The following is a 12,383-nucleotide window of genomic DNA, read 5'->3' as shown; positions in this document are numbered from 1 at the left end:
CTGTCTGTGAGGGCGATGGGATGGCTTGTTTATTTTCTTTAACTCGACATACACATATACACTCAGTGTCTTGATCCTGTACTAGAGCTGCTCCATATGAATTTGCAATAATACCGTTTGGTAGAAGGAGGCCCCTTTCAGGTCCTTGTAGGCACCAAGGCATCAAATTTGTTTAGAGAAAGCGATTTAGAATGGACTTTGTGTTTGAATCTGTATCTAAGCTGTGAAATTATTGTTGATCATTTATCTTGGCATATGTAGTTATCTTGTTGACTCTCTGAGGTAAATTATTAGCCTTTTTCATCCAGAGCATGTGAGCGGAGAATTTCACCAGGGCGAGGAGTGCATCTCACAAGATCTTCCGCTCCTTCCAGAATGCTCTACAATGTCTCGTGCGGCCACATGAATATGTCTGCGCTTCTACACGACAAATATTTGGCGGTTTTATTAGAGCCACGATTTTAAACAGAGTGGATTATCAGAAATGAGGCAGTCAGTGATTAATAAGATCGGTCTGCTGCTGGTGACAGAGGCCGAATCCAACTACAGACCACTATGAGGTGAGAGTACAGCATAGAGGTAGTTCAAAGCATAGATTAGTTTCCCGGATATGTCTGTAAAATAGTTATTACTGTGGACCTCTGTAATGTTTATTGTCGATTTGCATGGGACAAGCGATGTCCGTATCACAGAGATGGGAGTGTCCACTGCATTTACACATTGCTGTCATTTGAAACGGACACATCAGAAAATATATTTGGTTGTGCTGATTAATTATGCAGTGAATAATAAACACAATACTGTATCTAGGACTATTAGAATTGATTGGAATATCTGGCAAAATAATCCTGTTACACTCTTGAATTTAAAATATAGACAATTCAAGAGTGTAACAGGTGCACATTATAGAATTTAACTTGTCCCTCCAGAAAATGTAGCTAAATGCTTTACACACTTTTAACATTTTTATTTTATTTTATTTTATTATTTTTTTGTAGTTGATGCAAGCAAATAAACAAGAAGGTTGAAAAATAAATGTCTCACCTATTGTTTTATTCAAATTATTTGTATAATCATACTTTGTTAAAGAGGGCTGACTAAATACTGTGCAAGCTGAACTTCTATTGGAGGCTACCGACACAACCCATAGAGCAAGTACAATGAATCTCATATCAAACACAGGCTATTTATGATCACGGAGTGATTCAAACGATAAACTACATATTCAACAGGCATCTAAATCTGAGAAAATCCAAGTTGGAATTCTTAGCGAATTAGGATAGTTGATTTTTGTAGCTGAAACTGTGGAAGGCTGAGTGCTTATGAATGCTCGTGACCGAGGAGCATTTGCGGCAAATTTTAAACTTGAGCAATGGAGTTGAGCGATTGCACATGTGCAAATAAACTCGCTCCATGCCACTCACTCAATCAGAGACCTTGTGTGCCCTTGGCAATGCTTCTGATGTGGGGATAACATTAATATTAGCACACATAACCTGAGCAGAGTCAAGAAGGGTATCTGTCAAGTAAATATTTATTAACAACTAAGGTTGCATTAGTCTTTTTTTATTATCAGTATAACAGTCTGGCAAATAAAGTTGTCAGAATCAAATAAAATAAAAAACATTTTTTTAACAGGTATGTTTAAAAGTAAATTTTTGTGTCCATGTTGGTTTCATAAATAAAAACAAAACATGTAATGCTTTTTTCTATGAACAATTGATTGAATGATTAATAAATGTCATGGCATAACCATCAAGTAAAACTTAAAAATGTTTAACATTTTTCCATTTAGCTTTAATACATGTATGTGCGCACAACTTATTATTATTATATTATTATTTTTGAGTCACAAAATTTAAATATTTTTTTTTTTTAAGCAAGCATCAAAAAGTATTTTCAAAATATCTGATTAAAAATAACAACCTTCGCACACACACGTTAATGAGTCCTCTGTCTTTTATAGTTTTCTTGTCACATGACAACAAAATGGCTATAAGCATTTTGGTTACACCACGTGACTTCGATTTTGTGGACAAAAGCTTTTCAATATTTATAATATTTAATACAATTTAAAAAATTTTTTAAGAAATAATAAAAACAAATTATTTACGTTAAACAATAAACATTTTTATTTTTTTCAGGAATTACAGCTTTTGATGAGACTTTTATGTATTTATTTATTTATTATTTATTAACTGTCTCCAGACGGTTTCTTTTTGACCAGAAAAAATGTGTGAATGCATTTTTAAATAAATTAATAGTTCTGAACCAAAAAAATTAGTATCACATCATTGACCCAAGAAAAATAAAGTTCCATTCAGTTCTTTATTTGTGGGCTTATATCCCCATTGTTTATTTTTTTATTGTTTATGGTTAAAATGTTTATGTTCTGTTCTGTATTTTAAATTTTTATATATAGCAACAGCTGGAAGAAGAGGCTGCGAAACCCCAGGAGCCAGAGCGCACCATTTCCCCTCCTCCCAGTGAAGTTAAACACCGCAGCCTTGTCCAGATTATCTATGATGAAAACAGGGTAAGAACAAAGTGCACTCGCTGTACATACTGATTAAAAAAAACATGTAGTCATACCTTCTTACATGACACATGTACATGTATTGAAACATATTTAAAACCACTGTTCAGAGTGGATAGTTCATGAGGTTTTAGAAAAGAACGGAAACAGTTAAATTTAACAGCTGTGTCAGGTCTTAATTAGAGAAACGAGCTGTTAAATACATTGAGGTGCTGCAGTCGATTTACAGTGAACTCGACCACCACTACCATTTAAATCACTGCTCTTTGTGCTGAATCATGCCATATAACTCATTTACACCCCCAGTCAGAGGCATTTCTCTCTGACAGAGCCATGGACTGCATCCAAATGTGTATATTAAACCTCCACAGTGCTTTACTAGTGATGGGAATGTGTTTAATTTCAAGTATGTGTGTAAAGTCTAGGATTGAGATGTACCACTAATTTCACTTTGAAATTCATTATTTCTTAACTTTTATATTCATACAATAAAAATTTGCTATGGCATTCTCAGCATCACATTCCTTGCCACTTTTCTACACTGCACAACAACCACAACTGAAAAAGTTCAAACGGAAACATTACAGACTCCTCTTCAAAAGAGCAAAGAGTTGTGGTTAAAATTGTTCTGATGCTCATTTAAAAAATCCACTGGAAATAGTGCAACAACCAGGCTCTTTTGGAATAATTTTTTTTTTTTTTTATAGCATTTTGATATTGGGTGCCTTACTCCTTTTCTTAAATACTGTACAATATGAATAGAATGTTAACTGAAGTGAAGCCATATAGACTTCCACAGGAGTGTTCATTCTACAGCAATAACTTGTGATTTGATATCTGGTGCTAGAGATCCCTCTAGTGGGGAGAGACTGAAGAGGATTAATCAAAGCAACCTCCATCCATTTGGCCACTTTTCATTCTTTGCCCCATCCATCCGTCTCTACTTTCTCAGTTGGAATTGCAGAATTACACTGTATGTACATTTATAGCAACACAGAAACATCCCCATTTGTTCACAGCAGTGACTGACCATAGCAAATCTTTGCATATTCAAGAAACATTTTCATAATATTTACATTCATTTTGCATTACTGTAATCAAATTCCACCCATGAAAATCATAGGGACCTTTAAGTAGTTCTTTTGTGCATTGTTCGGTTCACTGAATTACTATAGAGCAAGCAGAAATATTAATTTTCATTGCATGCAGTGGATATTAATCTGTGTATTTTCCGACTCGTACGTTTTCTGTGAAACTTTACACACACTAACAGTTTTTGTCTGTAAGCAATGATTGTGGCTCCAATGTGGATGTCTTCTCATATTTCAGGCTTGTGCAGCAACAGTAATCACATGATGCATGTAATTTCTGCACTACTAGTGGCACCAAACCACTAACCACCGAAATTACAAAAATAAAGTACGTTTTCAAACAACCTTTGCCAACATCCCTCCATGCCCTTTTGCACTCTGTGATTCCCTATGAACAAATAGGCCATACTAAATAAAAGGTGATAAACGGTTTATGTCCTAATAAACAAGACCACTATAACATAAACACAACCGACAGAAAACGTTGCAGAGGAATTGGCTCATCTAATAACATGCCGGATTGAATGACATCTGATGTGCGGGGAATATAACACAAGAGGTAGGTTAGTTCTTGGTAACTAGTAAACCTAATGATACATATTCTAAGTATCATAACATTTAATCTGAAGCTCGACAGTAATGAGCTAACTTGTGTGGAAATTCCAGAGTGTACCTTACCTGTCGAGAAGCAACACGGCAAGAATCGAACACCAAAAATGTCCTCAAAGTCCTCCACCTTGTAAATGCTCACTCTGGTTTTACTCCATTCTCTTTGTCTTTTAGCAAGTTTTTAAATTTTGGTGAAGCTATGTTTCATTTTCCTCTGAAACACGTCTGCCATGGATGTTCATATCCTCCCGATTGAACAGTTTAATACAAGTAGCAATGCCCCAAACTCACACTATAATTTTAGATTGAAATCGATGGGTGGAGTCGAGCGAGCCACTCAAAATATTAGTTTAATGTTTTCATATTGCCTGGGAGGCTTAGTGTTTATACTTCTGGGGGAGGTAAACCCACAATTGCCTTACAAATAGTTGTCAATGAACAATGAAATGGATATTAGAACATATTTTGACATAAAAAATATTACACAATTCACCTTTAAAAACACACCTCCATCCTGTGTGTTTACTTAGACAAATTTGCCCCAAATGCAAAGCTAAGAAGTTAACTAAAAATTACAATGGTTTGTGGACATTGGGTGATGTCCTCATCTGGACAGATGATAATTAAAGAAGCACAAAGTAAATTTTTCCTCATTAAAAACACTCACATGAGTTGAAGACCCCAGTCATATCAGTAACCTTATAAATGCTGTTTTATTCTACATGGAGAGGGTCTCCTCATCAGGGCTGCCATGTTATATTCAAATGACAAGCTGTTTACTACTTGCTTAATCTCAGTAACCATTTCATTCATAATTAATATTAATTTCATTAAATTAATTGTGGCTGACTGTAAATAGTGAATTTCTACAATGGCATATGTGGCAAACACAACACAAGTTTTATAAAAAAACCTAATATTTTTGTCTAATATGTGTGGCACAATTATTGGCACCCCTAGAAATTCTGATGAGTAAAATATATCTGAAGTATATTCCCATTCATATTTTAAATTTCTTAGTACACCTGGGTGACTAAGAACATTAGTTATTCCTGATTCAAAGGGGTATAAATATGAAGTAACACACAAGCCAAATTCCCTTAGTCATCCATCACAATGGGTAAGACCAAAGAATAATGTTATGATGTGCGGCAAAAGGATGTTTGGCTTCACAAAATGGAAAATGACTACGATTATAGCTAAAGCATTGAAAATACCCATTTCCACCATCAGGGCAATAATTAAGAAATTCCAATCAACTGGAGATCTTAAGAATTGACCTGGAAGAGGAAGCTTGACAATATTGTCTCCACTGACAGTGAGGAGGATGGTTTGAGTGGCCAAAATTTGTCCAAGGATCACAGCTGGAGAAATGCAAAAATTAGTTGGGTCTTGGGGTCAAAGTCTAAAAATAAAATATCAGACATCACCACAAGTTGTTTGGGAGGGTTTCAAGAAAAAAGCCTCCGTTCTCATCAAACAACAAATTCAAGTGTCTTTAGTTTGCCAGACACTACTGGAACTTCAAATGGGATTGGGTTCTATGCTCAGATAAATAAACACAAATAAAAGAGCTTTTTGGCAGCAAACACCAGAGATGGGTTTGGCGTACACAGAGAGGTAGCCATATGGAAAAGTACCTCATTGCCACAGTAAAATATGGTGGTGGATCTATAACATTGTGTTTATGTCCCAAAGGTCCTGGACATCTTGTTTGGATACATGGCATCATGGACTCTATCAAATACCTACAAATAAAAAATCAAAACCTTATTGCCTCAGCCAGGAAGCTTAAAATGGGCCCTGGTTGGATCTTCCTGCAAGACAATGATCCAAAACACAACATGATTCACTGACCACAAAATCAAGGTTTCACCATGGCCATCCCAGTCTCCTGACCTGAACCCCATAGAAAACATGTTGGATGCACTGAAGAGGAGAGTCCACCATGTACTACAGGATCTGTAGAGATTATGTGTGGAGGAATGGTCTCAGATCACTTGCCATGTGTTCTCAAACCTCATTATGCATTATATAAGACTCCGAGCTGTTATCTTGCAAAAGGGAGGTTGCACAAAATATTGAATAAAAGGGTGCCAATAATTGTGCCACACATATATTTGACAGAAATATTTGTTTTTTTGATAAAACTTGTGTTGTTTATAATTGATTGATATCCATTAAATTATATATTTTTGTGAATATTTTGAATGAAATATCAAAAGGATAAACAAAATACATATTTTTCACAGCCTTCTTTGCTCATATTTACCAAGAGTGCCAGTTTTTTTTTGGCCACCACTGTAACTGAAATACTATTATTTTAAATTATGCTTTATCCAGGCTGCTAGGTGTCAGTGTCCAAGATGACATACTGTAAAAGCAAACAATTACTTAGTGCACCTTTTAAATAATGATTCAAACTCTTAAAAAAAACAAACAACAAAAAAAATCTAACAGTTTTATATTTGGGTTAGGGTTATTAGCTTTATATAAAAGTATGTTTGTTGTCAATGAAATGTCTGCATGGCATTGTCATTATATAAGTAAAAAATTGTTGCATCTTTGAATGCTTGCCTCATTCTGTCACAAACACACATTGACAGTTTTAACCATTTTTAAATAATTTTCTATTTATTTAAAATTGTATCCCCTTTTCTCCCATTTTGGAATGCCCAATTCCCACTACTTAGTAGGTCCTCATGGTGGCGTGGTTATTCACCTCAATCTGGATGGTGGAGGACAAGTCTCAGTTGCCTCCGCTTCTGTCAATCCACACATCTTATCATGTGGCTCGTTGTGCATGTGGAGGCTCATGCTACTCTCCGTGATCCATCCACAACTTACCACGTGCCCCATTGGGAGCGAGAAGCACTAATCGCGACCACGAGGAGGTTACCCCAAGCGACTCAACCCTCCCTAGCAACCGGGCCAATTTGGTTGCTTAGGAGACTTGCAACTCGTGACTCCAGGGGTGGTAGTCAAGTTTTAACCATTATTGAGTAACCAGACCATATTCAGCTTTACTGCGTATTTCAAAACACCCTGTGGAAAGCTTCACACATCTCCCTTGTAATTTTATTTGCCTTTTACCGTACTCTGATCATTTCTGTATGCTCATTTCCTCTGTCAGATAGTTCTGGCTTCCATCCTGCTGTGATCTTTTAATCACACCCTCCCTCTTTTAATCCTTTAAGGCCTCTCATGCAACGATTTTGCAAAGAACACACCTTTCTGCTCTCTTCCAGGAAGCACTAGATGCTGTTTGAAATCCATGGACTAGATAGAACAAAGAAAGTGGTGGTATCATGCTGGTACAATGTGGGAAAGGAAATTGTCATCTAAAAAGGGTCATCTCATGCACTTTTTTTTAAAATAATTTTGTTGTTGTTCTTACTACATTTTAATGTTAGTCAAGGTTTCTTGCACCAAAACCTTGGCCGTTTTCTTCCCTCTCTTTGACCCCTAGATGCGAACAGCCAATTTTTGCTACTGTATCTTTAAGACTGCTATAGGTAATGATGATTGTCTTACCTCTTCACATTTGAAACCTACTGGCATAGTTCACACTGTCTAGGGCGGGCCAAGTTGATGAAAATTTAATAGGTGCTAATTTGTACATGCTTAAATTTCCAGTAGAAAGTGTCCTCTCCACCCTGTCTCAAAATAATAGGATAAAATAATCCCATTATTTTAAGAAAGACACAAGTGCTATCTGCAGGTGTGCTTGGAAGGAAAAGTGTAGCCTGTTTTTACAGCTACCAGTTTGCTTATTTTGTTGCTATGTCTCTTTAAGGTCTCCATTGTTTCTGTCTGTATTTGTAGAGAAGGGCCACACAAAATGAAAAAGATTCTTCTTTATTTCATCTAATTGGATTACTTCCCCAGCCATCTTTCTCTCTCTCTCTCTCTCTCTCTCTCTCTTCCTCTTTTACAAAAACAGGGGATGGAGGTAGATTGCTCAGGGCAGTGTCTTCTGTTGTGGGCTCTATTAATTGTACATCACTTATACACCGAGTTGTTTGTGTGTGTGCTGGAAAGAGTGTAAGGTGTGTTGCTTTGATGATGTGCTGCTGACATGTGTGGCGTGTGTGTGTTTTGAACAGAAAAAAGCAGAGGAAGCACACCGGATCCTGGAGGGACTGGGACCCAGAGTAGAGCTGGTGAGTCCACATTTCTTTATAATTCTGTATTTCCTGTTATGTCATTTTAAATGGCTCCCTCTCTCTCTTTTACCTGGTTCTTTCTTTCTGCCTTTCTGTCTTTCTGCCTCTCTGTCTTTCTTTCCATCTTTGATTTATTTCAATGCTTTATTTCACCATTTGATTTAGGATAAGAAAGACCGGTTCTACTAAAGCAAATTTTATTACTTAAAGCATTATCAGTAGTGCTGCACGATTTGGGAAAAAAGTCATATTGTGATTATTGAGGTTAATATTGCGATATAATAAACAAATGGTATCATGAGTCAACTTGCTTGGTTATCAAGGAAAATGCACAAATAGATTACTGATAATGCTGAAATGTGTATTTTTCAACTCAAACATACAAACTAGCAACAACAACTATAAATGCACAGTGTTTTCAAATTAAAATATTTTTACAAAATTTAATAATTTCTTTGCATTACTGCAAACTTCTTATTTTCTCAATATTACACCTAAATAAAATAGAACAATAAATAAGAACATACAAATCTTCATGAAAATAAGATTGTCCAAACAAACAGGGACATTTAAGAAGGATGTAACATGTACTTTGTATAAACTCTTTTGAAAAGGACACTGGATATAAAAGTGTGGTTCACTCAATCAAAACACACACACACACATTTTATTGTTGTAATTTTAATGTTATTTTTCACATAAGATTGATCTTATGATTATCTCATCAACGATGCGTCACGTTGCAACCTGCAGACAGCGGGGGTGAAAAACGAGCGTCTCCATGTTCAGTGCACATCAGCTGGCAGAACTTTATATCTCTCCCGGTCTCGATTTGAATAATCGTGCTGCACTAATTATCAGTTTAGCTCAATACTTGTAAATTAGTGTAGTTTTCAATGAGCGATGGGGTCAGGTGTCACATCAATCAAGTCAGACTTTGGTTGCATCCCAATCAGCTCCCTAGTTCAGTAGTCAGGGCACTGGTCAGGGACTATGGGATGTCCCATTCCCAGAATCGTTTCTGTGCACTGAAACATTTGATCCCTAAAAGTTAAAAAACAGATGAAGTTACAGCACTACCAATGCCACATGTGCATTTTTCCCTATGCATAAAGACCTTCAGAGGGAAGATGCTGAATGAAGATGCTAAATAAATCCCTGTCTTATCAGAAGTGATGGATGTGGTATTGGAGAGGAGATTCTTCTCTTTCTGGTTTCTTTGTGTGATCGGAGTGCTGGAACTGTGATCAGCTGGAAAATATGGCGATAGAAAAAGAGAAGTTCTTTCAGTACTGGGATGCATTGATGAGAGCACTGTCTGTGTGAAACTGAACTCTACTGCTTTCATCTCTCACTTTTGCTTCTGTCTGCCCTACAGCCTTTGTACAACCAGCCATCTGATACCAAGCAGTACCATGAGAACATCAAGATGTGAGTATGTCTCTCTTTAGGTCTTGCTCTCTCCTTCAAACCATAAAAATCTCAATCTACTGACAGCTACTGAAATCTCTCAAGCGTAACCATTACAGTGTTTGTAAGGACTGAGTTATGAAACTGAGATCTAGAAGACAGATGTATGTCTTCTAGATGTTTGTTCTCCGATGTTTGTTCTTTCACATGAGGCATTTTTATTTTGTCAAATCGTCTTTAATTTTGATAAGAGCTTTGCTTTTGATGTTTTCACTTGTTTAATTGTGGTGGTAAAATTGTGAACGGAACCCAAAATTTGCTTCCAGGGTTATTTGGTCTTATAATTTGTAGGTTTTAACTGAGTTCTTGGTTCTAGTGCTTCTTGCACAGCAGCTAAACCTGTAGCCATCTGTTGCATAATGCAGTGCCAACTGTTTACCTACACACTTAATCTCACTCACACATGTACATACACAAACCAACAGTTAAAATGGATTCTGCCAAGTGCACCAGTAATCCATGTCTCATTAAATGCACATCCAGTTTTAGAAGTCTCTGAAACATGCTGTGATTTTGCTAATGTTGCAAATGGAGTGTTGGCACAAACACACCATTTGTGCCAGGTGTGTATAGACACACACTCAGAGGCCAGTAAGTGAGATGAAAGGTCGGTGACCTCTGCAATGAGAGAGATGGAAAGGTCGGTTGGCCAGGAATTAATCTGTATGGAGTAAGAGTTAAAGCTGATTACTATTCTGACCTAACTAACTCTCATACAAGCACACTCTTGCATTAATCTTTTCTCTCTTCCACAACTTCTGACACATTTTTATAGAATGCCACTAATTGATGTTTATTGATACATCATTGAGACCGTGCGTCTTATTTGATGTTCTTTTTTTTTTTATCTGTGGTTGTGAGTCGACTTTTAAATTAGTTTTTTTTTTTTTTGCTCACAGGTTAGTAGGTAAGAGTTTGTGTTTTTATGATTAGACATCTTTTTGCTGTTGCATAAAGCTCACTGATCTGTACTTGCTCACAAACACAAGTGTGCAAATATGGATTAGAAACATCAAAGCTGTAGTTTTGATGGATGTTTTAATAAAGCTTTTTCTCTCCCCCTTTGAAGAAATCAAGCAATGAGGAAGAAGCTAATTTTGTATTTCAAAAGAAGAAACCATGCTCGGAAACAGTGGGTAAGTAAAAACACATGCGCGCGCACACACACACACACACACACACACACACACACACAGCAAGTCTGTTGACTGCAGTGTTGGGGCTCTCAGTGCTTGAATGTTGTGTGTATTTGTTTTTAATTAGCTCACAGACTTTATCTCATTATCTCTGCCTAGATTATTAACAGAAAATAGATTGTGATTGATCCAGATCTGAGATTGATTATAGATAGACTAGAGCTGTGTTTCAACCTAGTGATCTGCCAATCTAGAAAACAATTTTGTGCTTATTTTGCCCAAAAACTGCTTTCTTGGTTTGTAGACATGCTGAAATTTGTATTTTACCTGCTCTGAAAGACATCCTTACAGATCAATTTTTACATTGTGAGGTATGATTGTGTGTGTGTTCAGGAACAGAAATTCTGCCAGCGATATGACCAGCTAATGGAGGCCTGGGAGAAGAAAATCGAGCGAATTGAGAATAACCCACGTCGCAGAGCCAAAGAGAGCAAAGTGCGAGAGTACTATGAAAAGCAGTTTCCCGAGATCCGTAAACAGAGAGAGATGCAAGAGCGCATGCAGAAGTGAGTTGAGCATTAAGGCTAATTTATACTTACTGGGCGAACAGACTTTGATTAGTTTGCCTACAAATGATGTTTTTTATTTACAACCATGCGTGCCAACTGAGTTGTTACCTAGGTTACTGTCATTAAAATTGATAACTTAGAAGCCCGTCTCTCAAAGATTGTCCAGAAGTATACTTTTTATTTTATTTTTTTATACCTGATTTGCAACACAAACTCTACAAAGACAGTGTGGCCACAACAAATGAATGAACAAGCACTTTACGTTGTGCAGCATTTCATATCCGCATGAACGCGACCACTAAAGTGCACCCGTGAAGCGGGCTTGATAAATTCAGATGAGGGAGCATTGCAATATAAACAATGGATCCATTCACTCCAAACACCGCACAACATTATGACAAGCACTATAAGTGAACAGACCAGGACTCTCATTAATCCCTTTTCTGCCCTGCCTGCTAGACAAAAAGGGTAATGCAGGAAACTAATTCTTATTATGCATTATACTGTAATTCATTTGTCAAACTTGAGGATATCTTGTTTACTTGCAACTATCTGCCTAAAAAAAGAGAGTTTTCTATAGCCATAAGATACAATGCCATATTTCAGCAGGTTCTTGATCATAATCCTATTTTGTAGTCAACTAAATGAATAGTCCTCTAAATTTTTTCATTTGCAGAAATGTGCTTTGTAGCTTTTATTTCCTTTCAAAAAGTAATGCATTCAGCCTTAATCCATCACCTCTTAAGAAAAGTAAAAGTACAGTTCAAGTTTTTGATATCACAACAGGAAAACAGTTTTAATGTCAA

General features: G+C 36.6%; 1 protein-coding gene across 1 annotated transcript in view; it reads left to right on the top strand.

Annotated features, from left to right (window-relative positions):
* The window catches only part of LOC127630694 (nuclear receptor corepressor 2-like), a 168,849-nt gene that overhangs the window by 85,874 nt on the left and 70,592 nt on the right, over positions 1 to 12,383 (top strand). The window contains exons 6-10 of the mRNA XM_052108404.1: positions 2,423 to 2,536; positions 8,343 to 8,399; positions 9,781 to 9,833; positions 10,942 to 11,008; positions 11,402 to 11,574. Of these exons, the coding sequence (XP_051964364.1) occupies positions 2,423 to 2,536; positions 8,343 to 8,399; positions 9,781 to 9,833; positions 10,942 to 11,008; positions 11,402 to 11,574 (464 nt within the window). The remainder of the gene's footprint in view (positions 1 to 2,422; positions 2,537 to 8,342; positions 8,400 to 9,780; positions 9,834 to 10,941; positions 11,009 to 11,401; positions 11,575 to 12,383) is intronic.

The sequence above is a fragment of the Xyrauchen texanus genome, chromosome 37 (assembly GCF_025860055.1).
Source record: "Xyrauchen texanus isolate HMW12.3.18 chromosome 37, RBS_HiC_50CHRs, whole genome shotgun sequence".
Lineage (NCBI taxonomy): Eukaryota > Metazoa > Chordata > Actinopteri > Cypriniformes > Catostomidae > Xyrauchen > Xyrauchen texanus.
The sequence above is the reverse complement of the archived record's forward strand: the minus strand, read 5'-3'. Positions and strand labels throughout refer to the sequence as shown.